Raw genomic sequence first — 25068 nt, forward strand, 5'->3', positions numbered from 1 at the left:
CTTGTATCTTACAGCTTTGTTAAACCAAGTAAAAATATTGATGATCTCCTAAATCAAGGCATGAATACAGTATGAAAGAAAATCTTACTTGACATTCTCCATTAGTTTGGTGCTAGATATTTTTCCCTCAAAGACTAGTCAATAGGGACAAGGTTGAAGAGAGCCAAGATAAAAAAATTCTAGTCTGTTTGTACAATTTCTTCTCCTGCTTTCACCTCAGTGATTTCAGCTGCTTTGTAATGATTTCCCTTTAAGACGAAACACAATGTCATAACAGACATAAAAGGTCAATTGTTAAGTATTCTATAAATGTTAGATTCTTTTTTTTTCTTATCTTACTTCTTTATCCTTCCCTTCTACTACAGGTTTCCTCAAATCTCAAAGTCACTATTCTCACCATTGCCAGACTTTTTAAGCCCCCAATAATCGTGCTTTTAAAGCTGATTGATGTTGGTTCCATAGGACGAGGGAAAGAAAATGTGACTAGGAATCTCTCACAGCTTCTCCAGGCAAAAAAGTTCTCCTTTGATTCATTTCAGACCTCATTTGGTTTTTGCCATTTTTTAAAGTGGTACATTAAAGCACTTGCCTGTACCACTAAAATGATAATGAACTTAAACTGCAGTTCCACATTATAGCCCTCATTAGTGTGCACGTTCCTGGGTATCAGAAACAAAATCTTAGCACTCAATTCCTATCTGAGTCAAGTAAATCTTGTACAAAAGCACAATACAACTATTTATTTAATGAGTAAAAATATGTGTGGACTAAATGACTCTTAAGTTAGATGTATTTAAAATTTTATGTAACCTTTTAGTAATGAGGGTACTATGGTAAAAACAAATTTTACCTAAATATCCTACTAAATATCCTACCTAAATATCCTATCTAAATATCCTACTTTGATTTACAAAGTTTAATTCACCAGAAGTAACTTTATTTAACAATAAATATTTCTAAAATTTTATGTATATACACATACATACATACATACATATATACACATAGGTTAACTGGGTTTTTTATTGAAATTTTCACATTATAAACATATTTTGGAAAATAAAACATTTTGGTAGAAGACTAGTGGCATCAAAAATTGCTTTGATTGGGGCGCCTGGGTGGCTCAGTCGGTTAAGCATCCAACTTTGGCTCAGGTCATGATCTCACCACTAGTGACTTTGAGCCCTGCATTGGGCTCTGTGCTGACAGCTCAGAGCCTGGGGCCTGCTTCGATTCTGTGTCTCCCTCTCTCTCTCTCTGCTCCTCCCCTGCTCACACTATCTCTCTCTGTTAAAACAATTTTTTAAAAATATTTATTTATTTTTAATTGTTTTGATTAAGCCAAACTGACAGGTAAGGGATTTTTATATTGATAGCTGAGTCAAGTTTATCTGATGGGGAAACCAGAAATTCTAAAAAAAATTATAGACAGCAGTTACATTTAAGTACTCTGCAGTTAAAAGCAGCAACAGTTTATTTAACAGGTTGCTGAGAACCAAGTAGTACTTACTGTTTTGGTATTTTGCCTGACTTTTTCCATTTACAAATGAATCAGTGCCCAATAGAAATAGCTTTAAAATATAGTTAAAATGAAAAGTCCCAAGTTCACTAATATATTTTATTAACTAGAATGATAGTTGTCTTTAATGGCATTTGTCTGATACTGGGTTTATGTATTTCTTCACACATTCTGTAAATGAACACCAACCAAAACAAATACTTTAATGATATTTATACCAGTTTCTATGTAAGAACATTATATTACACTGTTTGTTTTCTCGAAGGAATACAAAAGATTAGAAGCTGTGAATGTTGAATACAAACTTTGGTTTCTTTTTTTGAAATGCCACCTCAAACTAGAGTTTTCAAAACTGAAATTTACTGATAACAAAAGGCACTCATAAACCAGAATCTAGATAAACCAAAGAAAAAGAATTGTTTAAATCTATAATCAACCCTCAATACTAATTTTTATCAAACATCAACCAATGTTTTTCCTAAGAAAGTGTCTAAAAATAATGACCCAATACAACAACAGAACACCAAAATAGGCATGATTTTTTTTCATTGATTTTAAATGCTGCTTACATTTTGAAGCTTTATAATTTCTGTGAATGCTCTTTGAAGATCAAGTTCATTGTTTTTATGCTTGAGGAAAGAGACTTGCTCCAACCTGAACAAAGAGAAGACAGCAGAGCCAAGGCCAGGGTTTCTGAAGTTTCTACATCGGGCCTCCAGAATTCCTCCAAGGAGCCACAGGAGCCACTGTAGGGGCAGGGGGTGGGGGTGCAACTGTGGAAGAGCTAGGTGGTCTGGACACCTTATGTTCCCCTCACACACTGCACTGTCTTTAACAAGAGGTGCTCAGCTTGCATCTTGTTGACATATTTGAAATTCTGGGTAAGAATGAGTTTGAAAAGAAAAAAAAAAACAATTCTGTTCCTCAAAAATAAATTTGAAAACCACTGCATTGCCCTGTGCACCCTGGTAAGGGACTCAAATTTGAAATGATGTCACTGTTAATACCTACCATGAGAAACACCTAGAAACTGTATTTCAAAATAAGGCAAAAGAGGTCATGAATGTAGATTTTGTACAAGTAAAACCTTTATTATTTATTTTTCTTTAATTTTTTTAATGTTTATTTTTGAAAGAGAGAGAGAGTGTGAGTGGGGGGAAGGGCAGAGAGTGAGGGAGACACAGAATCTGAAGCAGGCTCCAGGCTCTGACCTGTCAGCACAGAGCCTGACGCAGGGCTCAAACTCACAAACCACTACTAGATCATGACCTGAGGCGAAGTCAGATGCTTAACCAACTGAGCCGGCCAGGTGCCCTAGTTTTTCCTTTTTTCTTGTACTTTAATTACTGACCTAGTGTTTCTAGAAATTTGAATCACACAGAAATGAACAGTGAATAAACAAAGTTTAGTAGAGGAACTTCCAATGTTTCAGAATACAAGGACAGGTGGAGCATACAGAAAAGCACAAGAATAAACTAATTAACAGAAATCAGAACAATGGAATGCTAAATGGACATGTTGACAGTAAGAGAACCAACTAAATGGGCAAAACAGTCAGGAAAAGCTTTCTGGAAAAGAGGTGCTCAAGTAAGAGTAGAGGTAAAGGAAATTACATTCCTGGTGGAGTGAACAGGGCTGAAGGAGGGGGGCGGGTGGAAGCATATTTACTGAAGAGAAAGATAGATCCAAATGGAGAGGAGTGTTTGTGTCAGTGATATATAAGCTTGAATTGGTAAAATGGGGTTATACTGAAGAAGCCCTTTCAAGGCAATAGAGGAAGACATTTAATTTAAGGTATAAGTAAGGGGCAATATGGTACTACCTTTGATACTCAACAAAAGAAGTATTTTAGTGCTAGCAACCTGGTAGTGTGTTCTGAATTATCAAGGCACTTTTCTTTTATTGTATTAAATTACTGGTGGTGGAAAAAATTTAGGTGTACTTCAAAAGATGCTAGATCATTTTCATGGATTTAAAATCACATATGCAATAATGGATCACACGGATGGATATTTTATACTCTTTCACACTTGTGCTGGCAAAAAAAAAAAAAGCTTAGGAGGCATATGCCATTATCTAATCTATCTCTTTCACATCAGATTTACATATTACATATCATTTTTAATTTTTATCATCCCCTTTTAAAGCATTTGGAAAATGAGAAATTTTGTTTAAAAGTAAGTGCTTCAGGTTTGAGAAATATTTGAAATAAAATAGTCTCTCCTAGGGTGGTGTAGAAATATTTGGATACATTAGAAAAATAATGGATATTATTAGACAATTAAAATTGAGGAAAGAACTTTCCCTAGAAAATTTTGGATTAAATGACCCCGGAGAAGTGTTCTTTTCCATTTATAGTTTTTATTTCTGCTTCTTCACTGTGCAACACATGGAGACAAAATTTTACCTAGTATAAAAAAATAAGTAATATGAAAAGGTAATCAATGGACTGGGAATATCCTTCCAAGGTCAAATCAATGAATGGTCTTTAGAAAGAGTGTATCATATGATTCTTAATTTTTAGAGGAAAACATAAACCATTATTTTTTAAAAGTAATACATCCTGTATATACATAAAATAGGTCTCACATGAAAATTATCTCACAAATAAGATTTTTAAACTCCTAAATATAATTTTCCAATCTGCAGTGTTTTCAGAACATCCAACTCAAAATGTTACATGTTTCCCCCCCTCCTGTCTTTTTCTTTTCCCAAGTTCATTGTTGAGGTCTGTGGCTATACGTGCATGTACATGCCATGGTTCTCCTTTCTAAAATCTGGCACAGAGAATATTTTTTTAAGCAGCAAATTTTTTCCATCTTGGGAGTTACCTAGTTTTGCTGAATAAATACTGTGATATGCTTGCTTAGGGGTGTGCATAGAATTCTGTCACGAAGTGTGCTTGAGTGAGAATAGTGGTAGTTGGGCAGTATTTTTCAATGAATGGCTTTTATAACTGTAGTGTTTGTTTTTCTTAGAATGCAAGCTTGGAAAAAGAGCTGAATTGCATTTAAATAAGACTGTTATGAAAGGAAGGAGAGAAGAGTGGCAATAAGGATAGTTTTAGATCAGAACATAATTTTGAAGAGTACTGATATACCAGATAATCTCAATTATAAATTTGCTAAACTCACTCCATTTCCCAGCTCTGAAAACTGACTTCACCTGCTTTGGTTTTGTGCAGCTGGATCCACCTTGACCAGGGGTATGGGGGAAGAAGCAGAGGCTTCTTGATCACATAACCTCTGGATCACTCACAAGCATAAGTGTGCATACACTTATATACATGTGCACACACTTGCAAACCTGTGCACACATGCACACAAGTGTATATCATCATACAAAAAGGTTCCTGTCAGCTTAAGCCATTTCTCCATTGACTAGGGGAGACCAGTTCATGTAAAGATTACTTGAATCACTGTGGTTATACTTATAGTAAAAAAATAGAATTTTAACAGCATTCACAAACTGACTTGGCCATCTGATAAGCCATTGGAAACAGATGGAAAATGCCAACTTTTGGTGCTTACAGGACCACACAGTTTGTGACTATAATCATTTAGAAAATTTCCATTATTTATCTTCCTTTCTTTTGCCCAAATTTACTTTGTACTTTGAGGATATTAAGAATAAAAGCTATGTATCTATACGGATAAAGGACTTCATTCTAACTTCTATTTGTAACTCAAGAAACATCACATCAAAGTTGTATTACTGTTTTTCATGGTGGTGTTATTATGAATCTAATTCTGCTAATTCTTAAAACAAATAACTACTGTCAAAAGAAGTCCTTTGTTACATAATTAATTTTAACACTGGATAATTTCTGTTGTATAGCTTTATTGTTAGGTGCTTTATCAAGTAAGAAAATATCTGCCTATCTTTATTTCACATCTACATTTGTTCTATAATAACTAATATTTCCTAAACTAGAATATATCTTAGAGATCATCCAATCCAGCTAAACTGTGCAGAGAAAGATATCACATGTTACATATTTCATGAAAGTAATTTTTATGGAGTACTACATAAAGATGTAAAACTATGAATTCTGAAAACATAGATGTATTTCATACTAAGGGATTTTCACAACGAAACCTTTTGAAAATACCAATTAGAATTTGTAAGTTGATACTTAGGGATGAACAATATGTGCATTGACTTGCTCAAAGACAAGGCTGACAAAACTGCATTAGTTAGGATGCCTTTGGCTGTAAATAACAGAAAATGCAATAAGAACTGGCTTAATATTAAGGAAGATTTACTTGATACTAAAATGTTTTGAGTTGAGGTGGTCCCAGAGGTGGCTAACTCAGCAGCTCAATTACTTCATCAATGACTTAGGATATATCTAACTTTGCATTTGTCATCCTGAGAATCTAGGGTTGTCATTAAATACAGGACATCAAGTTAAATTTGAATTTTAATTAAATTATACATGTCTCTTGTGATGTTACTCATTATTAGAAATTTCAAATTTAACTAGGTCCCTGCATTACTGTTTCCTAAATCTGGGGTGCTTATCAGCATCTTGGTTTTTCTTTCTAAGCTAGCTCCACTTATGGTCACAAAATGGCTGCCTTATCTCTTAGTGTCATATGTAGATGCCAACATCCAGTGGCATAATAAGGATTCTGTTGGTAAGGAAGAAGGTGGAGGAGTGGTGTTTTGGCAGGCAACTAACACTATAGGTCTCCAAGGCAAATCTGAATTTTTGTTGATCAAAACATAGTTTCCTCTAATATTAAGTAATTATATCCTACTATATAATTCAGCCTGCCTTCTGCTTCAGGGATAGGAATTTTTTTTTTTCTGTAAAAAAATTTTCTTTTTTAGTTTCTTTGTTGGAACCGGGAAAGCCCCAATCACCACATGTAAAATAACAAATAATATTTATTGAGTATCCTGAACCAAGGGAAAAATATGGCTCATTTGCACATTTCCCCTTCCCACTTTATTCCTAGTGCGCATATAGGAGCTTCTCCGTGTTCACGGTTGCCGGTTCTTTCTTCTTCCTTTATGCTGGTTGTTCACATTATGCATGGCCAAATTACATCTCAGTTTCCTATGTTCTCCTCCTCTTTCCACTCTCCCACCTTTGAAAACTTAAAATATCCATAAGGCCATATTTGTACTTAAGTGATAATGGTTTTATGTGGGCTAGATAAACCAAGCTGTGTTAATATTTACTTTACTAATGTGTTGGACCTCTGAGGTAATTTAAGTCCTTAATCATTTCAACAGTTCAACCTCTTTAAAAAGCTCTTCAGGAATGCAGCCAGTTTAGGCATCTTAGTGACATGGCACTTTTGGCTTCCCTATCACACTTCCAGAGGCAGGTGGCTACAAGAAAGTTTGGCCTATATGACTCTGCCGCTTGGAGTATGTTCATTATGGCTGTTTGGTCTCACTTATGCCATCTTTCATTCCCACATCACACTCACATTGCAATCCACTGGTTTCTGCAGCCGTTTTCTCCACCCCATTTCCTGTCTCATCTTGAATGATTCATAAGTGACTTCAATATTTATAGATGTGCCCCACCCAACACCCTAGACTCATCATTTCTTGACCTCTCCTGCTGCACAGGCCTTTAACCTCTTTGGATTTCAGTGATCTACTACCAGTGCCATCCCCCAGTGCTACCTACTCATTCCCAGCAACTCTTTACACCCCTTAATTACACTTCACAATCTTACTGTCTTAATTTGAGTTCCTGCTCTTTTCAGTGATCCCTTTTCCTTGTTTCTATCTAATTATTTGACTTCAAAGGAACCTCAACCTTAAGAATATAGCAAAGATTCAAGTCTCTGAACCCCTATACAACCTTGCTTCTTTCCCTCCTGCCCTATGTCTTCCAACTAACCCTGCCTGCTGTGGCTCATCTCATCAACTAATCCCTCAACTTCCATCACACACAACCTCTGAGCTCCTATTCTAGATGTGTCTAAAATTTTGTTTTTTGAAATTTAAGACCTATGTACCTAAACCTGATAAGTAAAGTCATGCCATTGCCATCAATCAGCATTGTAAAGTGGTTAAGAGCATGGACCCTGGAGCCAGAAAATGGAAACTCAGTTCTAGGCTCCTCTACTTACTAGCTAGGTACCCTTAGAAAAATAGCATAACCACTTTGTGCCTCATTTTCTTCATCTGAAAAAAGGGAATAATAATCAAGCATATCTCATAGACATATTATGATGAATAAATGAGCTGTTATTTATAAGGTGTTAGAGGAATATATAATGGTTAAATAAATATTTTATTTCTCCCCTATACTCTTGTTTCCATTTTTAATAACAGTTGTCCCAAACCTTTGCTCTTTTAAATTTTCCAAACAGTTCATGATCCATTACTTCAGCAGATGATCTGGCTAATTCTCCGAGTACAAAAAGGACATTAGGCGTTAACTCCTTTAAATAATCTTCCCCTGAAAATTTAACTACATTGGTACGTTGTATTTCTTTCCAATCTAAAAGAAAGAAATGACCTTCTAAAATAAATTTTCCTCCCTTTCTCAAGATCACATCCCTTCAAATACCTAGCCTTTTCTGTGTATATCTAATCTTTCTCTGTCTACTTGTTATTGTTTTTAACCAGTAAACATGTTTTATTCCTCAAAAGAATAACCAGAAATCCTTCTTCAACTCTGTATTTCCTTTTATCTATTTCCTATCTTCATCCTTTTCTTCATCAGATGTCTACATTTACTGTTTCTATCTTTACATCTCTCAAGACTATTCTTGAGAAACGATAATAATTGTAAGAAGGTCTAATAATAAAATTAAGTGGAAATAAACTCAGAAGAGTCAAAATTTTAGAACTTGGCTTTCCCCAACTAAGTCCAGACATAGGTAATCATGATTTGGAATGACCATATATTTATATAATGGCTTTCTTGCTCTTTTGTTCTATCTTTACCAACCAATTAATTGTTTTAGTTTGACTACCCCTGCTATTTCCTGTTTCCATCTTCTAAAAGGAATCAGCCCCACATAATCGCACTACAATCAGGGTTTCACTCTCCGCCATTCCACCACAATTATTGTCAAGGGCAGCAATAACATCTCTACTGCAAAATCCAGGGATCGATTTTCAGTTTTCATCTTAATCAACTTCTCAGAAAGTTGGTAGACTTAATCATTTCCTCTTCTTTAAAACCTTTTTGTTTCAGTGGCCTTCAAGATACCACTTCTCTTAGTTCTCTTTCTACTTTGCTAGTTATGCTAGATGATCTTTCTTAGCCTCCTTTGCTGGATTCTTCTCCTTTATTTGCCTTGAAAATGTGAAGTACCCCAAGCAGTATCCTTGGACATCTCTTCTAACAATTCTTCACCAATTCCCCCTTGGTGGCCCCAACTAGTTTTTTAGCTTTGGATACTATTTATATGCTGACAACTTTTAAATTTATATTCCAGTCCAGATTTTTCCCTTGAAGTCTATATTCATATATCTAAATGCCTACTCAACATACTCTCTTGGAAGTCTAACAGGCTTTTCAAACAATATATTCAACAAACTTTCATTTCTCCCTAAGCTCCTCCACTCTTAGACTTCTCCATCTCAGTCAGGGAGAGTGTGTAAACTTAATAGAGGGGAATTCTCAAGAACACAACAATAAAGCTGGTAAAAGAATAAAAGCCAGTAAAGGAGATTGAGAAGTAGGAGAATAGGAAAATATAAGATCAAGAAATAAATGAGAGGAATAGTCAATCCTGCAAAACTATAAGGATAACTATAAAATGAGAGCTGAAAGGATCTGGCAGATTTGGCATTTTTGAAGTCACTGATGACTACTGCTTTGGTAGGTTTGAAATAGTTTACTTGGGAAATAGAAAGAAGGCTGTCTAGTATTAAGGATTCAATACACACACAACACACCCTACAATATTTTAACCAAACTTTCATCCAGAGTTCCAGTTCTGTGCTGTATTTCTGAATGCTTGGGGTTACATTTCCATCAGTATGATTTGGAAGTACCTCATATCTAACATGTCCTATAATGAACTCATTTCCTTTCCTCTTTTTCTCTCACTTCTAAACACATTAGTACCAAATACCCGATTCTCCTAAATTCTTTATTAGGTTGAATGACACCAATACCTATCCATGCACCTGCAGTGGAAAACAAACCTTGAAGATCATTCTGTTTCTTCCTTCCCACCCATTTCGTAGTTTGTCAAATCTGATTGCATCCCCTATTTCCCTCAGTATAACTTGAATTTTTATTAACCTCCCTGTCCCCAGGCCCCATACATATAAGCCTCCTAATTGGCTTCCTTGCCTAACAACTTCCATGCCTGACTCTTTCTGCTATATAGTTACTAGTTATCTTTCAATAAAGCACTTTAGTTAAAAACTGGAAGTTGCTTTCAACTTCTGTTCTAAGATTGCAGTAAGATAGTCTTAGAATAGCACTCCGAGGCCTTTGAAATTTGGCTGTCACTTACCATTCCAACCTCACTTTATGATAGTTTCTCACTTGCCTTAACATAATCAACTGAAGTACACATTGTGAGGGGTCATGCAAATATTTCCCATACTTCTTCTATCTCTGGAGTAAATAGCGAGAGTTTTCAAAGTTCAAATAATGTTTTCCTCCCTAAATTGTAAATACAATTTCAAAATGTTTGGAAAATAAAGGAAAAAAGTTAGCTATAATATTGTCATGGTAATGGAACATCTTTGTTTCACTCCTAACATTCCCCTATGGATATAAATATTTGTATAGTAAAAATAATTTTGCATAATATTCTTACATATTTAGCTATTCCTTGTCATGGTGCATAAAAGGAATATAAAAGTTATAAAATATTATTTTGAGAAAAAAATGGAAGTAAAAGAAGAAAAAAGGTGGGGACAAGTTAGAGGTATGAATAAGGTTTAGGATGCATACCATGATGACCTACTCATCTACCATGAGTGAGCCACACATTTGGCTCTCAATTCTCTACTAACCAATGTTAAAAACAGAAACTTTGTTAGTTATCCAAGTCCCAGTGCCCATGAGATTAAAATAAAATGTCCCAGTAATTTCAACTCATCTTGGAACAAATATTATAAAAAGACTTCTTCTGAGGTTCTCCTAAAGAGAAGGCAGGGTGATGTACTTAACAAGTTCTGGGAAGACTCCTTATTAGAAGTAGCACATCTCATTTCACATCATTGTTCATATTGAGAATCAATATAGGCAGATGCTATTTTACAAATCAGAGTGATTTTGTGAAAACCAACTTTTTGGAAATCATTTGATATTATCAAAGCACCCAGCTCTTTGCTGATCTGCTTTAAATCATGGCTAAATATTAACATATTGAAATGCTCATATGTAGTATATATCAGTCACAGTAGTGGTTGAATTTTTTTAATGTTTATTTATTTTTGAGAGAGAGAGAGAGAAAGCATGTGCCTTCAGGCACATAGGGGAGAGGTGGAAAGAGAGGAACAGAGGATCTGAAGCAGGCTCCCTGCTGACAGCAGTCAGCCCAATGTGGGGCTTGAACTCATCTGAGATCATGACCTGAGCTGAAGTCAGATGTTCAACTACTGAGCCACCCAGGTGCCCCAGAAGTGATTGAATTTTACCCTTCAGAAAATCTTTCTGAATATTGTTTCTCTTCAAAATAGAATTTTAAATAGTTCTTAGGTGAAAAGTGAAATCTTAAAAACTTCAGGTCTCCTATTGGGCAATTAAAGCTTACTTGGAAGGCCAGATTTTAGGTTGAGAAGCAAAAATTCTTCTTGATCATCTGTGTGATTCCTCTTGAGAAAGTTCTCTGAGTATAAGAATGTGGCTGGCCCAGGGATGCTAAAGTCTTGGGCTTTTTTATGTAACAGGGAATATGATGTTATCCTAGAAGGACTCAAAAATTTACTGATAATTTAAGAAGCCTACATACTAAAATCTTTGTTTTTATATTCTCCAAGTTTTTCAGAACATTTGATAAGATAAAAGCAGTTTTTCTACCTTTGCCTTTATCAATGTTTGTAGGGCTTTTGAGATATGGATTCTTGTCCTAATTAATTCTGTCACTAACTAAATGTCTGACCTTGGGCAGGCTTCTTAAGTTTCCAAGCTCATTTTCTCTCCCTTTGTAAAATGAGGGAGCTGTTGTAGGGTAACTGCCTCTGTAGAATTCCTTCCAGTTATGAGTCATACTGACCCCTCTGCCCACTTCTATAGGTGAAGAACCTCCTCAGTCAGAGGAAAGTAAGTGATTACTAATGTTTCTTTAACAGTGGACCTGGAGTACTAGGAGACAGTCACATATCTTAGGTGAGAGCATGGGCTTTGCAGGGGAAAATCCTGGTTCCACTCTGCCACTTACTAGTACACAGCCTGGGGCAAGTACTAATCTCTCTGAAGCTCAGTTTCCCTAACTATAAAGTGAGAATAATACAAATGCTTTTATAGTTGTTGTATTAAATGAGACACTATAAATCTAGCCCTAAGTAGAGTGTCTGGCACAAGGCAAGTACTCAATCAAAAGTATCTATTTGTCACATTGTTATTTCCTTGGGTCCACTGAAATAATTGTTCTTTTAATAGCATTTCTCCAAATTGAATATCAGCACTATTATAATTACAGTATTTAAAGGTTTTAAGGTGCCAACTTGGCTGACTAGTAAAAAAAAATTGGAAAGATACAGGCTCAGGGGATTTTTAAAAAATTAACCAAAACAACCTGTGTGTTGATCTTTACCCTGTAGTTCTTTTATTTAATAACAGTCTATTAATAAATATAACTTTAAGCTGTTTGATTTAGTGCTAATGTAATCCAGGCCAAATATGCTACCTTTCTTGTCTGCTCCAAAGAAATTTTAATGGAGGTTTGGTTCACGTTTCTGTTTGATTTGAAATAAGATTGTGCGAAGTTCTTAGTTTTGGGTCCCCATCAGTAGATATGTAGTCACTTTAACTTTTGATCATTTGTAGATTATATTTAAATGCAACTAAATGTGATAAAAATCATTCTTAGATGGTTGAGGTAAGCTTTGAAGGCTGTATAAGTACTTATCTTTTAATTTAAAAACAATCGCCTCACCATAAAATAAAAGGAAAAAATTCCCCAAATGTGGGAAAGCAGAGTTCTTGGCGATGTTCTTAAACTACAGCAGGAAATATGTGTTTGTTTATTATGACCCTAGTGCTTTCACAGGCCAGATGAACTTTCAAACACAGAGTTTTCATTCTGTTAACCAACAACTGTCACCCGACTTGTGGAAACCGATAATTTTTGCAGGGAGTTCAAGGAGAACATTTGCATAATTCCATCTGGTAGAACCTGGCTTGTCCCCACAGCTTGCAGATAGACCCTTTGTGAACAATTCTAACTGTAGGGCTACCTATGGGGTGTGTCAATTACCACAGAGTTACTTGCTGGATCAATCTGTGTTAAAGGTGGCTTTTATGGACTATCAAATTTTATAGCAAAGGAATTTTGAATTATCATTATATGTTTAAGAATGTTTTTTTGATTCCAGGTTTCTCCTCATTCATGAGATGTGAGCCTCAACTGATTTGTACCAAGTTGTGGAAGAATAGTTACTTGTATTTCTGCTAGAAAGTTCTCTGCAGGATAAAGGGTGAGTAATATATAGATAGAGAAAGAATCTACACTGATTCATAAATCTTGAATACCTGATTGTTAAATATCTAAAATGTATCAAGCCGTTGAATAGACTTTCATTACATGAATTAAATTTCAAAAGTTTCTTAGGAACTAGCTTGTTATTTTCTGTCTCTGTAGCTCTATTTCCTTTAACATTTCATTGTTTAATTAACTCTCATGGAACTTCACTTATTTTAAAAGCAATTTTAAAGGACTATACACTGAATTTATATACAACTTTCTAAAAATTGCCTACAATTATTATTAATTTGTCAAAATTGATTTAATTAGAATAAAGAGATTATTCAGCAGATATATCTTATAGCTTCTGAATTGAAGAATGACAAAGAGGGCGACTTAAAACTGACGCCAAGATAGAGGGATCTGCCGGTTCTGCTCTATATGGTTGATATGAAGTGTCCTTGTTTTGATGTCCTACCTGCTCAATCTTCTACTTTTTGGTTAGTGATGGTAAGAGAAATTGGTAGAGTTGAATGTAAGGAACAGACAAAAATGGTTTAGCAAAATCCTGTCTGAGTCTGGCAGAAACCCCGCTCTCTCCCCATTTTGTCCACCCTCAAACTTGCCAAGCCTTGTTCACTTTGGCTTTATTTTAAAAATGCATTTCTGGTGAGTGAGGAAAGGTTTTGTACTGTGTTTTCAATGACTCACCCAAAATAACTCCATTGAACTTGTAAACGGTCCTGTTCTGAATGCAGATTGTGTTTGTTCTGAGATGGGCATGAAGGAGCTGCAGAAAGGAGATTAGAGAAGGGAAATGTGGTGGGAGAGGCAGTGCAGTTCAGGCACACATCAGAATTATTTTTAAAAAATACATTGTGTGTGTGTGTGAAAGACGGTTGTCTATGAGGTCAGTACCATTTAAAGTTCTTAAAGATACATCAGTATTAAATACGGTTCATCTAGCCACCAACCTCTTTCTTTTGATTCTCATAAAATGTGAAAGGAAGATTTATCTGTGAACATATAATTCCAAATACATGCATTGTGAAACTTTTTAAAGTGCTAAGTGGCTTCAAATAGGAAATAATCATATATATAACACAAGCTAGAAATTAATCTTAAAATAGGAAGAAAATGTCTATCAATACATTGATCACATAATAGGACAGTGTTAAAACTGGGAAGTGCAATAATGACATCCTCTTGCGTACTGCATAAAAATGTTTAATACCAAGTGGCACTGATTATTCAACATCAATAGATGTACCTCTTGAAAAGCTTTTATGATTCAAAATGTCAGGGACCTTTAAAAACAATATTTTAGGGCAGGACTGAAAAGAAAAAAAAAGAACTGATCTAAACTTTCATGAATTCATGAAACAGACCAAATAAAGTTTATTCTGTTATATAATCTTGCTTCAGTCAATTGTTAATGAAGAATAGATGAGCTATTTTTACCTGTTGCTCAGAAACACCAAAGAATTGAGCCACTGAAAAGAAAACAAGCTATCTACCAGGTTTTACCATGGAGAGGGTAAATTTAGCAGTATGTGGCAAAAAGAAATGGTGATCTGAGGACAGTGAAATGGATGATAAAATGACAAGTCTTCAACATGCACAAAATCAGAAAGCATGTAAACTTACCAAGATTTTGTAAATAATCTGCAAGGCAAAGTTCCAGTGGTATAAACACCTGCTTCTCTCTCTGGTGTGTACTTGAGAAAATAAGGGAAATAAAAATAGCAGATTGTTACGCTGTATTAATGCTTACTCATGAGGACAATGAACTAGCATAATAATCCCTTAATTTTTGCTAATGTGGAAAAACCCTAAGAATAATAGGTTCAAGTTATAGACTATATAAATGAATTTTATCACTTTAAAATATACACAACTAGAAATACTGTAATGATTAATAATGACTCAAATATATAAAAAAAAACAATCTTAAATCAGACTAACCACCTTTCCTCATAGTTCATTTGTATGGTTTGTAAATAATACTTTGAAAATTTTCAAAGAACTCATTTGTTGAGTAATATTTTCCTTTCATCCTCTTTTACCTTAGTGTAAATTATTCCACTAAGTATCCCTGGAAATGTTAGTAGCTATACTGAGTGAGCCCAAAATATTTCATGTTGAAATGAATTTTAGAAATACTGGGTTAAACAAAGTTAAACAGGTTTTTTTTTTTTTTTTTTTTTTTTTTTTTCCTTAATAAGCCTTGAGAACTTACTTCTCAAGTCTCTTACATTCATTGTGACTGGGTTGGGTGGGAGAGGTGGGAATATAATATACAGTGTTTTCTAAACTTATTTCATACGGAATTCTGTTCTCCATGTACTCCTTTGAAATATATAATGCTGCTTTGTTTATTTAACCTGCAATTCTACTTAGCTTACACCTCCCAACTTCCTTTTGTCTTAATAAGGGGTGAAAATTTGGTAAACTGCAATGCTACCACTTTCTGATCAGAGTCTGTATCAAGATTTTGAGGCATAAAATAAAATATTGATTACATAAATATTCTTGAACAAACAATAACTAGAACAAGATGCTTTAGCTTACTCAATAGTAAATCTTGCTTAGTAATTTCGAGGCATGTGTTAAGGTCTGGAAGAGTAAAAAAATAACTAAAGTAATTAAACTGAGCATGATGTTTCATTTCTAGAGATAAGCTTTTCCATTTAAAAGTGTCTAACCAGGGGCGCCTGGGTGGCGCAGTCGGTTAAGCGTCCGACTTCAGCCAGGTCACGATCTCGCGGTCCGTGAGTTCGAGCCCCGCGTCAGGCTCTGGGCTGATGGCTCAGAGCCTGGAGCCTGTTTCCGATTCTGTGTCTCCCTCTCTCGCTGCCCCTCCCCCGTTCATGCTCTGTCTCTCTCTGTCCCAAAAATAAATAAACGTTGAAAAAAAAATTAAAAAAAAAAAAAAAAAGTGTCTAACCAGAATAGGTTTTCTGTCCTAGCCCGAATTTATGAGATTTTTAAAATTCATCTGCATACACATGAGGATAGATGTCACTTAACGGTATAAGAATAATCCTTCTATTATAACATTGATTTTTGCCTTCTGCAATATAACAATTCCAGCAGCTATCCTGAGCGCCTACTTCCATGTGATTCCATGTGATGCTCACATCAGTTTGGGAAGGCAGTTATCATGATTGCTATTTCACAGATGAGGAATGTGATGGCCAAAGATATTATCTGTTTTGCCTTAGGCCATAAAACTAGAAAGATAAACAGATTTCAAACTTCAATCTGACACTCAAGACCCTACTGTTTCCACTACAACTTGCTGGATGGAATTATCCACATCTAACTTAAATTTGTTTATTTCACTACCTTGCAAGTATCAGTGAACCAGACATTACTCCTTATGGAGAGCTTCTGTAATGGGGATATGCAGTTGGTCAACAATATAGTACTTGTTGGGAAAAAAATCCTTGAAGAAGCAAATAGATTCTCCTCGTGTGTAACATGGCATTCCTCACTGAATAAAGGAAACACCTTGGGCATTTTTTAATATCTCAAAGTTGAGAATACAATTAAAACCCTTCACAGTTCAAAATAGCTTGCTGTTTCAAGGATTTCCTTCTCTACTACTTCTGTACCCTCAACATATTACATTAAAAATGATCATGTAGAAGAAAACATACGATTGCGCTATTAGATTTTAAGCAATTTCTGTATTCTATTCTAATGCTACCTGCTGGCATTTCCCCCTCCTTTCTTTATAGCTTGATTCTGGTGGTTGGCTTTTATTTTTATTTTTTTAAATTTTTATGTATTTGAGGGGCAGAGAGAGAGAGAGACCGAAACAGAGAGACAGAGAGAGAATCCCAATGTGGGGCTCAGCTCCCGGAACTCATCAACTGCGAGATGACCTGAGTCAAAATCAAGAGACCAAAACTTAACCGACTGAGCCACCCAGGTGCCCCTGGTTTTTAAATATAAAATATACTTCACTATTGCCTTTCTCAAAAGTTCTTTGTTGTTTAAAAGTATTAAACAACAAAACTAAATAAAAAATAATAGGCCTTAGAGAAACAATGTAAAGCAAATACTTTATCCATTTGTCTGTCCATGCTGAAGAACATAAAGAACAGAAAAATTTACCTCAAGAAAAGTCATCAGTCCTCTGTACTAAAAGTGTAAGGGGTACAAGAGGAATACAGAATGTTCTTTAATCTCTCACGGTTTACCCTCCAATCTGGCTGGGAAGTCAAACATACCCTCAAAGGCCAGTCATATTACTCCACAATTCAGTCTTAAAATAAGTGATCCAGACATTCAGTTGTGAATCAGGGCATCATGGGAGAGATATGACCAGAAGTGGTGGAAAGATATGGTTGAGGAAAAGTTCTGGCTCAGGTGTATCTTGAAGTTCATAAAGGTATTGGAGAGAAAAGAACAGGAGTAAATTGAGAGGCAAGGACATAGAGTCAGCAAACAGCACGTGGAGATAATGGAGTTGAAGCTGGAAGCCCCAGATGAGTAGGGTGGGGTCTGTTAGGGCCCTGCATGGAACTGTAAAGACAGTATATTTTGTTCTGTGTGGCTTTTGACCACCCCTTTCAGCGTCTCTTCTCCAGCTACTTCCCTCTCTCTCTCTTGCTTACCTTTCCTACAGGCAGCTAGGCCCTAGCCTATTCTGAAGGGCCATTAAACTGTTAGCTGCATTTTGCTATAGGACTCTTGAAGGCTGAAAAGTCTTTAAGATTCAGGGAAAGAATAATAATGAAATTTCAAGCCGATGAGATTCTAGTATCACTGTTCTAGCTCCCCTTGTATTTTCACAGTACCTCTACCTAGACCCAGAATATAATGGTGGTTCTGGAAAGTTAGTCTGGATTTTGGATAGGATTTTGTAGGTATTGATAAACATGTGATAAACCACACATGTGTGTGATTTCAACAGGATTTTATAGTCTGTATGCTAATGAGATTTTAAAAGGGGGAGAATGCCCAAATGCATTTTTAAAATAGTTCTGAATCTTGACATCAACCTCTATCTTTCATCTCTCCACGTCCAACGTCAATGTGGAATCTCCAGATTAAACATTCTCAATTCGTTTTCATACATAACACAACCACGATAAATAACTGTCTTAAGGCACGAAAGTAGCACTTCACGAAGTTTGGTCTTTTCCAGGTTTGACATTTTGACAAATACCAATTAGGAGGCTCTTTTCTTTCATCTTCATCCTCAATTCCTTGGACTTCGCCAACAACAGTAACTCGGCGAGCCCAACCAGACATTTGTTTTGACGCGGTGAAGACGGGCAGTTGGCCTTTCTACATTTTTTCTGTGAGAGAAGTTGACAGGAAACAAAGATTGCTACCAAACAAACAAGCAAACAAATCTCGCCCACTCCGCGGGCCACCTCACAGGAACCCAACGCCCTAGTCCGCGCCGCCGCCCCGCGCTCCGCCCCGCGCGCCCCCGGCCGGAAGGGGGCGTGGGACGCCGCCGAGGGAGGGGCGCGCAGACACGCCGCGGCCGGCCGGGCCTCCGGCGCGTCGGGCGGAGGCGGGAGGCGGGAGGCGGGGGGCGGGGAGCGGGGCCAGGGGGCCGGCCGGCGCTCGTTCTCTGCCGCGCTCGCTCGGGCCACTAGCGCTCCCGCGCCGCGCCGGGCCGGCTTCATGTGAAGCGCCGGCCCTCTGCCCCCTCCCTCCCCTTTCTTCCCTCCCTCCCTCCCGTCCCCTCCTCCTCCTCCTCCTCCTCCTTCTTCTCCTTCTTCTCCTCCTCCGCCCCCTCCCGCGCCCGCTCCCGCTTCCCGGGGGCCCCCCAGCCCGGCTGGGCGCTGACAGCAGGGGCGGGGGTCCCGCCGCCACCGTGTCTCAAGCAGGCTCCGACTAGGGCAGCGGAGCTCCCGGTGCGGCCATGGACCGGCCCCTGGTGGCGTCGGCGGAGGCGGAGGAGGAACTGGAGTGGCAAGTGGCGAGTCGCAGGAGGAAGGCCTGGGCCAAGTGCCGCGGCTCCTGGCAGGCGTCGGAAACGGAGGACCTGTCCACAGAAGCGACGACGCAGGACGAGGACGAGGACGACGAGGAGGACCTCCCGGGCGCGAAGCTGCCGGCGGCCCCGGGGAGAGGTCTGTGCGCCCAGCCGTGCCGCGGCGGGCGGGGGACTCGGGGAAGTGCAGGCTGGCGGGCGGGGGAAAGTCTCGTGCGCTCTGGGCAACTGCTCTAAGTTCTGGCAGATCCTGCGGGCAGGCCGGGGGAGAGGGGACACTTGGGACCTTTAAATGCGCGCCCTTGACAAGGCGTCTCCAGAGTCAGCATAGACACCCCGGTGCCATCTCGTTTTCCTTTAGATGGACACTGGGACGTGTTGCTTAGGCTACATATTACCCCCGGTAGATTTTCCTACATGGGAGCGTCCAGGTTGACCCCGACGTCGGAGTCCCCCAGGGGTCGGTAACCACGCTGTCCCCTCACTCTGCCCCGCAGGAAACGTGCCCAACGAGAAGATCGCGATATGGCTCAAGGACTGCCGGTGAGTCCTCGCTTTCGCCTCTCGCATCCCAGAGGGAGATACGCGGAGATGGCCCTCCCGAGTGGAGCAGAGTCACTCGGGCCGCAGTCCCTGTGGGTCCCATGGCGGTGTGAGCTATAAACCGGAAAGTGAGCCGGCGGATAGCTTCCTCCTTTGAAAGATTAGAAATGGAAGTACTGTGACCGCTGATTATTTGGTGACCGTGTTGACTTTACAGTTGTTAGGACTTCAGCCCCCCTTGCGTGATGTTAGCATCGGAGAGCAGAGACCTAAAACAAATAATCATGCCTTGCCTCGTTATATGCTTGCCTTGTTTTTATTCGAAAGGATTTTCACATTTCACACGGTATTTTACTTTGCTTTTGTTTTGACATCTGTATATCTGGCATGAAATGATTTCCCTTTCAAATGTGTTTTAGATGAATTTAATTTACTTAACAATTTAACTGGCCTTAATTTTATTTCTGTGCCTTAATTCTATTTGGATAGCTATAAAACCAGCTAACTTTTTTTCTTGTAGTTTACTCCTTGGGCACGCATTTGTCAGACGGCACTGGAATGCACTGAAGGGACATAGAGAGCTTTGAAGGCATTCAAACGGCATAAATCTGTTTAATTGCATACTTTGGCAACTGGTACCAATCTGGTTGATAAAGTACAAGGGGAGATAGATCATTTTGCAAGTAAATCTTACTACAGTAAAAAAGCTTGTTATCTATTTTAATTTTTTTCTATTTATTTTCTACTTGTAGAATATCATATGAAGAATGTTGCTTTTTAACTTTGGTTAAGTTGTTTGCTTCTGCACATATTTCTGCCATCTCATTTTGGGCTTTTCTTAATCTTTTGTTCAAGTATACCAGAGGTAGGGAAGTGTTTTGGGGGGGAAGGAGAAGCGATTTTCATATATGCCAGTTTATTTTTCTTCCCTAAGCACAGATAAAATATTGGCCACTACTCTGTTGATATCCTGTTTTAATGAATTACCTGGATTTTTGAGTAATGATGAATAAATACTCTTATTTAGGAGTATCTTTGACTCTTTGAGATACGGTGAAATATATGGTCTGTCTTTCTAAAGATACACCGAAAAAGGAAAAAAGAAAGTTTAATGGCAAGTGAAAAATCACATTATTTTATGATGTATAGGAATTAAGATTATATAAAAGATCACATCAAGTAGACAGTAAATAAGTAAGTTTATCTTGTAAGGTAAATGCGGTAGGCAAATGTTATTCATCAGACATACCATCTCCGAAAATTTCAAGTTTTGTTGCTGGTCTTATGTAGGCAGATTCTTTGGTCTGCTGCTCCTTCCCTCTTAGGTTTCCTGCATAGGTTTCCTTCTTGTTCCCTACAGTTGCATCTATTCTGTACAAAAGGGACATTCATTTGTACCTGGGAAAGCTGGAACAAATAGCCTTGTAATGCTAGCTGTATTATTGCAGATTTGACTGCTAGGACATATGCAACTCTAGGGTTTTTTTCTCTAACAGGTTTTTCAAAGTTGGGCATTTACCTACTTTGTATACAGTATTTACAAATGATCTAAAGCTGGCTTTTTCCCCTGGATACATTCTTATTTATTTATTTTTGTATTGCTGTCCATATTCTGAATAAAGATTCCATTTGTTGTTCCTTAAAGGGTGTAGGGGTCTTTGATAATCTTTTTTTTTTTTTTTTTTTTTTTTTTTTGCTACGTGGAAATAATTGCTTGGATTAACATCTAAGAAAGGATAGTTTTTGAACGAGTTTAGAAGAAAGCAGTTATAAGAGTGAGAAACTTGTTTCTGAAGGAGAATGGCAGTTACAGTCTCTTTATTTGCCATTTTCTGTTAGTGCATAGACCAGCAGAGACATCTGCAGGAGTAATACAGTGTTTTATCCTAAGAAAGTAGCCATCAAGAAAGAAGGACTTTATAGAGGCATAAATTCAAGTTTCATTAAAATATATGTAAAAACTTGGCTCAGTTTTTTATTGTTTTCATGGTAGTTGTGATTCTTTAACATTTCAAAAGCACTAATTTTCGAAGAACTACCATTGCCTGTGTATTTGCTTGCAGAAAGTTTTAACATTAAATTGCCATTTCAATAATAAATTTTTTTAGACTGATATTTTTATGATTGATTCCATGACTGATGTGAATTTGTAAGAGATATAAATTGTTACTGATGAAAGGTTTATATCATAAAACAGAACATTCAAAATAAAACATTTCTTAATATAATTCAGTTTTTAGACAGAAGTGAAAAACATTTTCACATTGAAAAAAGATTTCTAAGTTATCTGCATTTGAACGGGAAGAATGTGTAGGAATTTTAGCAATGGCTGGTTCTTAAGGTTGATTCTCAAGCCAGCTTTTTAGTTTACAGAGTTGAATGAAGATATATGTATTTTACAGTTTCAAAGCAGAAAAAAATAATCTCAAGTTTCTCCGTTAGACCAAAAAAGATAGTAGTTGGGGTTAAGGGAGGCACTAATTGATGCTCTAAAATGCTGGCGATAGATTTAACAGATGAGGTTTAAAAAACTGTTGAACCTTACTTCTCACTAGACCCTGACTTTTCCATTTTATTTAGATAAAGATTTGTTTTCTTTTAATTCTGTTTCCTGTTTCTAGGGAAGGGATTGAGGGGAGCAGACATTTTTTTAATGCGTGTTGACATTCTCTTTTTCTGTTTTTGTAAAGAAAATGCTAATTCATATCATTTGTAATTATAATTCTTGTTCTTAATTGCTGGCAGATCAGATGTGTGATTAAATCATTCCTGGTGAACTGACTTGAGGATAGGTATTTGCTTAGTTAGGAGGATATTACTTATGTAATACTCTTGCATTCTTTTTGTGTTTGGGGAGGATAGTTAAATGTGATTAGAAGCTTGCTGGCTATGACCTTTTAAGTGTAAAGTTGTGCAGTGACAACTCTCCAGACAGCTTTTCAAGACTGAAGTTTATATGTTTATGTGGTTTCAGTACCCCTTTGGGAGCCTCACTGGATGAGCAAAGCAGTAATACACTCAAGGGTAAGAGAAAGTTGCCTTTCTAAATCTGTTCTTTATGTGAAGGTCCTACTTTATTTCACTGCTTTGAGTGAAAGTATACATATGTAAATTATAAAAGTGATGTTCATTTTATAAGCTATACCATTCTGAGAGAAAAACCAAAAGAAAGAAACCTTGTCATGAACCGTAAAACAGTGAATACTTTAAGAAAATCACTAAACCTTTACACAGTGTGAAACTCATATTTTTATTATCCAGTTAGATATTATGAAAACTAATTAAATACAGAAATAGAATATGTAAACTTAAGGAAGATATTGAGTGAACTGGGTCAGCTTTAGTACAGCATTTCTTTGCTTACATTACATTAACCGAAATTGCCACACCTGAAATTTTACCACCTGTGTGAGACACAGTTCTAAAGTTCAAAGTACAACAAGAATGTACAGGTAGTGGCAAGGCATATATATAAAAAAAAAAAAAAAAAACACTTATAGTATTAGAAAAATCTAGCTTGAGCTTCTGACTATTAAGGGAGGTAAAAGGAGTGATTGCTCCGGGATCTGATTTTCCTTGAGACTCTTGGATACGATGTTAGCTAAATGAGTATTTTCAAAGACATAGTGAGTATAGAATAACTTCTATCAGGGCTTATAACAATTTTACCTTGATGCAGATCATGGTTTCTTTGCGATAAAGTAAAGCTTATACTTGCTTTTTGAAATTATATAATCAGAATAATGTATGAGTATATTCAGGTTTGAAATACCTTATTGTAGCTTGCATTTTGTTTGGTCAATTTTAGCTAAAACTACGATTTTATATGTGAGTCCAAAAGAACAGAACACCAGAATGAATCTTACGTTTCTTTCAGGTGTGCTTGTGAGAAATGGAGGCAGTTTTGAAGATGATTTGTCATTGGGAGCTGAAGGTAAGTTTTTTTGGAAGAACTGCATTTTCATACAGGTTTAAAATTAAAAAAAAAAAAAAAAAAAAAAAAAAAGGTTGAGTGCTTGCAGGTTTACAGTCCTCAGCCAAAGTTAAAGGTCTTGAAAATGGCTGAGACACATTTTACAGAACCTTTGACATGTTAATAATCTAGTCAGAGCTTGTAGGATACCTGTAGGAATGGCTCTAAAAATCGTTGTGGAATGTCCTTGTCTTCCTTGGACTTAATTGCTTAAAGGAACTGTTTGGGGGCAAACAATGGTCATAGAACTGAGGGAAGAATTGTCCCGCAGAAGGAAGGAAACTTAAATATTTATACATGAGAAGACTAAATTGAAGCTTATTTTTAATGTGAGGTAGCCTTATGTCAGACTTACAGCTGTGGCTTGTCTGTCTCCTTGCATTCAAGTGTCTCCCTTCTTTCCCCCACCCCCCTTACTCTCTTTCCAGATTGTTAGAACACTGAAGAACAAAAACAAAATTAGAGTTATTAGAATTTAATTAGAAAACATTATGCTGATGTCTATTCCAGACTGCATTAACATTTTAAAAGCGTGTCGTACCATGTTTAAATTTTCACAGATTGTATCATCTTTTCCAGTGGATTTATAGTAAAATTTTCCACAATGTAGAATTAAACATTTTTATTATTTTACAGGTATTTGAAGATTATTGGTAGTTGTACAGCTGGGTTATTAATGTGTACTTTTTTATCAAAAAGAAATTAAGGATTTTATTAAATCTTTTTAGATTATAAGTTGATGAATGGTGAATTTATCCACTGAATGTAATAACCTTGATCTTTTGCTATTTTAAATCAATCTGTATGTATATTACTTCTAACATTTAAGACTCTAGAATATGTGAATATGTTAGTTTTTATTATTGAAGTTAATGTGCTTTCAAGGAATAAACTCTGTAAAGAGCTTAGACTTACCGCTTCCTAATTAGTACAGTTGAGCATGTTGCCAACCCCTTACTGAAAATGCATTTCGATGTTACAGTAAATAGCACTTTTGATATCTGCCTTAATTTCACAATATGGATTTTTTTAAGACTTTTTTTTTTTTAAAGCAGGTTTAGGTTTACAGAAAAATTTAGAGGAAGGTATAGAGATTATCCCTGTACTTCCTGCCTCCATATATGCATAGCCCTCCCAATAATCAGCGCCCCCTACCAGAGTGGTACTTTTGTTACAAGTGATGAACCCATAATGAGGCATCATAATTACCCAAAGTTCACAGTTTACATTAGGTTTCACTCTTGCATGTGTACATTCTGTAGGTTTGGACAAATGTATGATACCATGTATCTATCATTATCATATCATAAATGTATTTTCACTGCCCTAAAAACTGCCTCCGTCTGCTTGTTCATCCATATTGAATGATTTTTCTGGAAACCAGAACCTAAAAGGAAGTTTCAGAGAAGAACGGAACTATTACGTTGTTTTACTGAAAATTATTTCAAGATTATTTACATTCATTCAGTAAATATTTATTGAATATTACGTGTTAGGC

The 25068-nt window shown here is 36.8% G+C and overlaps 2 protein-coding genes across 8 annotated transcripts in view; one reads left to right on the forward strand and one right to left on the reverse strand.

The window, feature by feature from the left end:
* LOC123599167 overlaps positions 1–19044 on the reverse strand; it is a 112278-nt gene extending 93234 nt beyond the window's left edge. For 5 of the 6 annotated variants that reach the window (XR_006713015.1, XM_045480411.1, XM_045480408.1 and 2 more), the window contains exons 1-4: positions 18934–19044; positions 18180–18404; positions 14740–14810; positions 13804–13882 (exon numbers count right to left, since the gene is read on the reverse strand). Coding sequence is in view for 5 of the 6 variants with exons in the window: in XM_045480411.1 (XP_045336367.1) it covers positions 13804–13882; positions 14740–14810; positions 18180–18357 (328 nt within the window). In the remaining variant the exon portion in view is untranslated. Of the gene's footprint in view, positions 1–13803; positions 13883–14739; positions 14811–18179; positions 18405–18933 lie in introns of those variants that run through there. The other variant, XM_045480412.1, reaches the window with a different exon arrangement.
* Positions 18631–25068, forward strand: part of ITPRID2 (ITPR interacting domain containing 2) — a 41046-nt gene continuing 34608 nt past the window's right edge. The window contains exons 1-4 of one of the 2 annotated variants that reach the window (XM_045480406.1): positions 18631–19193; positions 19552–19597; positions 22572–22621; positions 23475–23531. In XM_045480406.1, the coding sequence (XP_045336362.1) occupies positions 18983–19193; positions 19552–19597; positions 22572–22621; positions 23475–23531 (364 nt within the window). In that variant the 5' untranslated portion in view covers positions 18631–18982. The remainder of the gene's footprint in view (positions 19194–19551; positions 19598–22571; positions 22622–23474; positions 23532–25068) is intronic. The other variant, XM_045480407.1, reaches the window with a different exon arrangement.

This window comes from Leopardus geoffroyi, chromosome C1 (genome assembly GCF_018350155.1).
Source record: "Leopardus geoffroyi isolate Oge1 chromosome C1, O.geoffroyi_Oge1_pat1.0, whole genome shotgun sequence".
Taxonomy (NCBI): Eukaryota; Metazoa; Chordata; class Mammalia; order Carnivora; family Felidae; genus Leopardus; species Leopardus geoffroyi.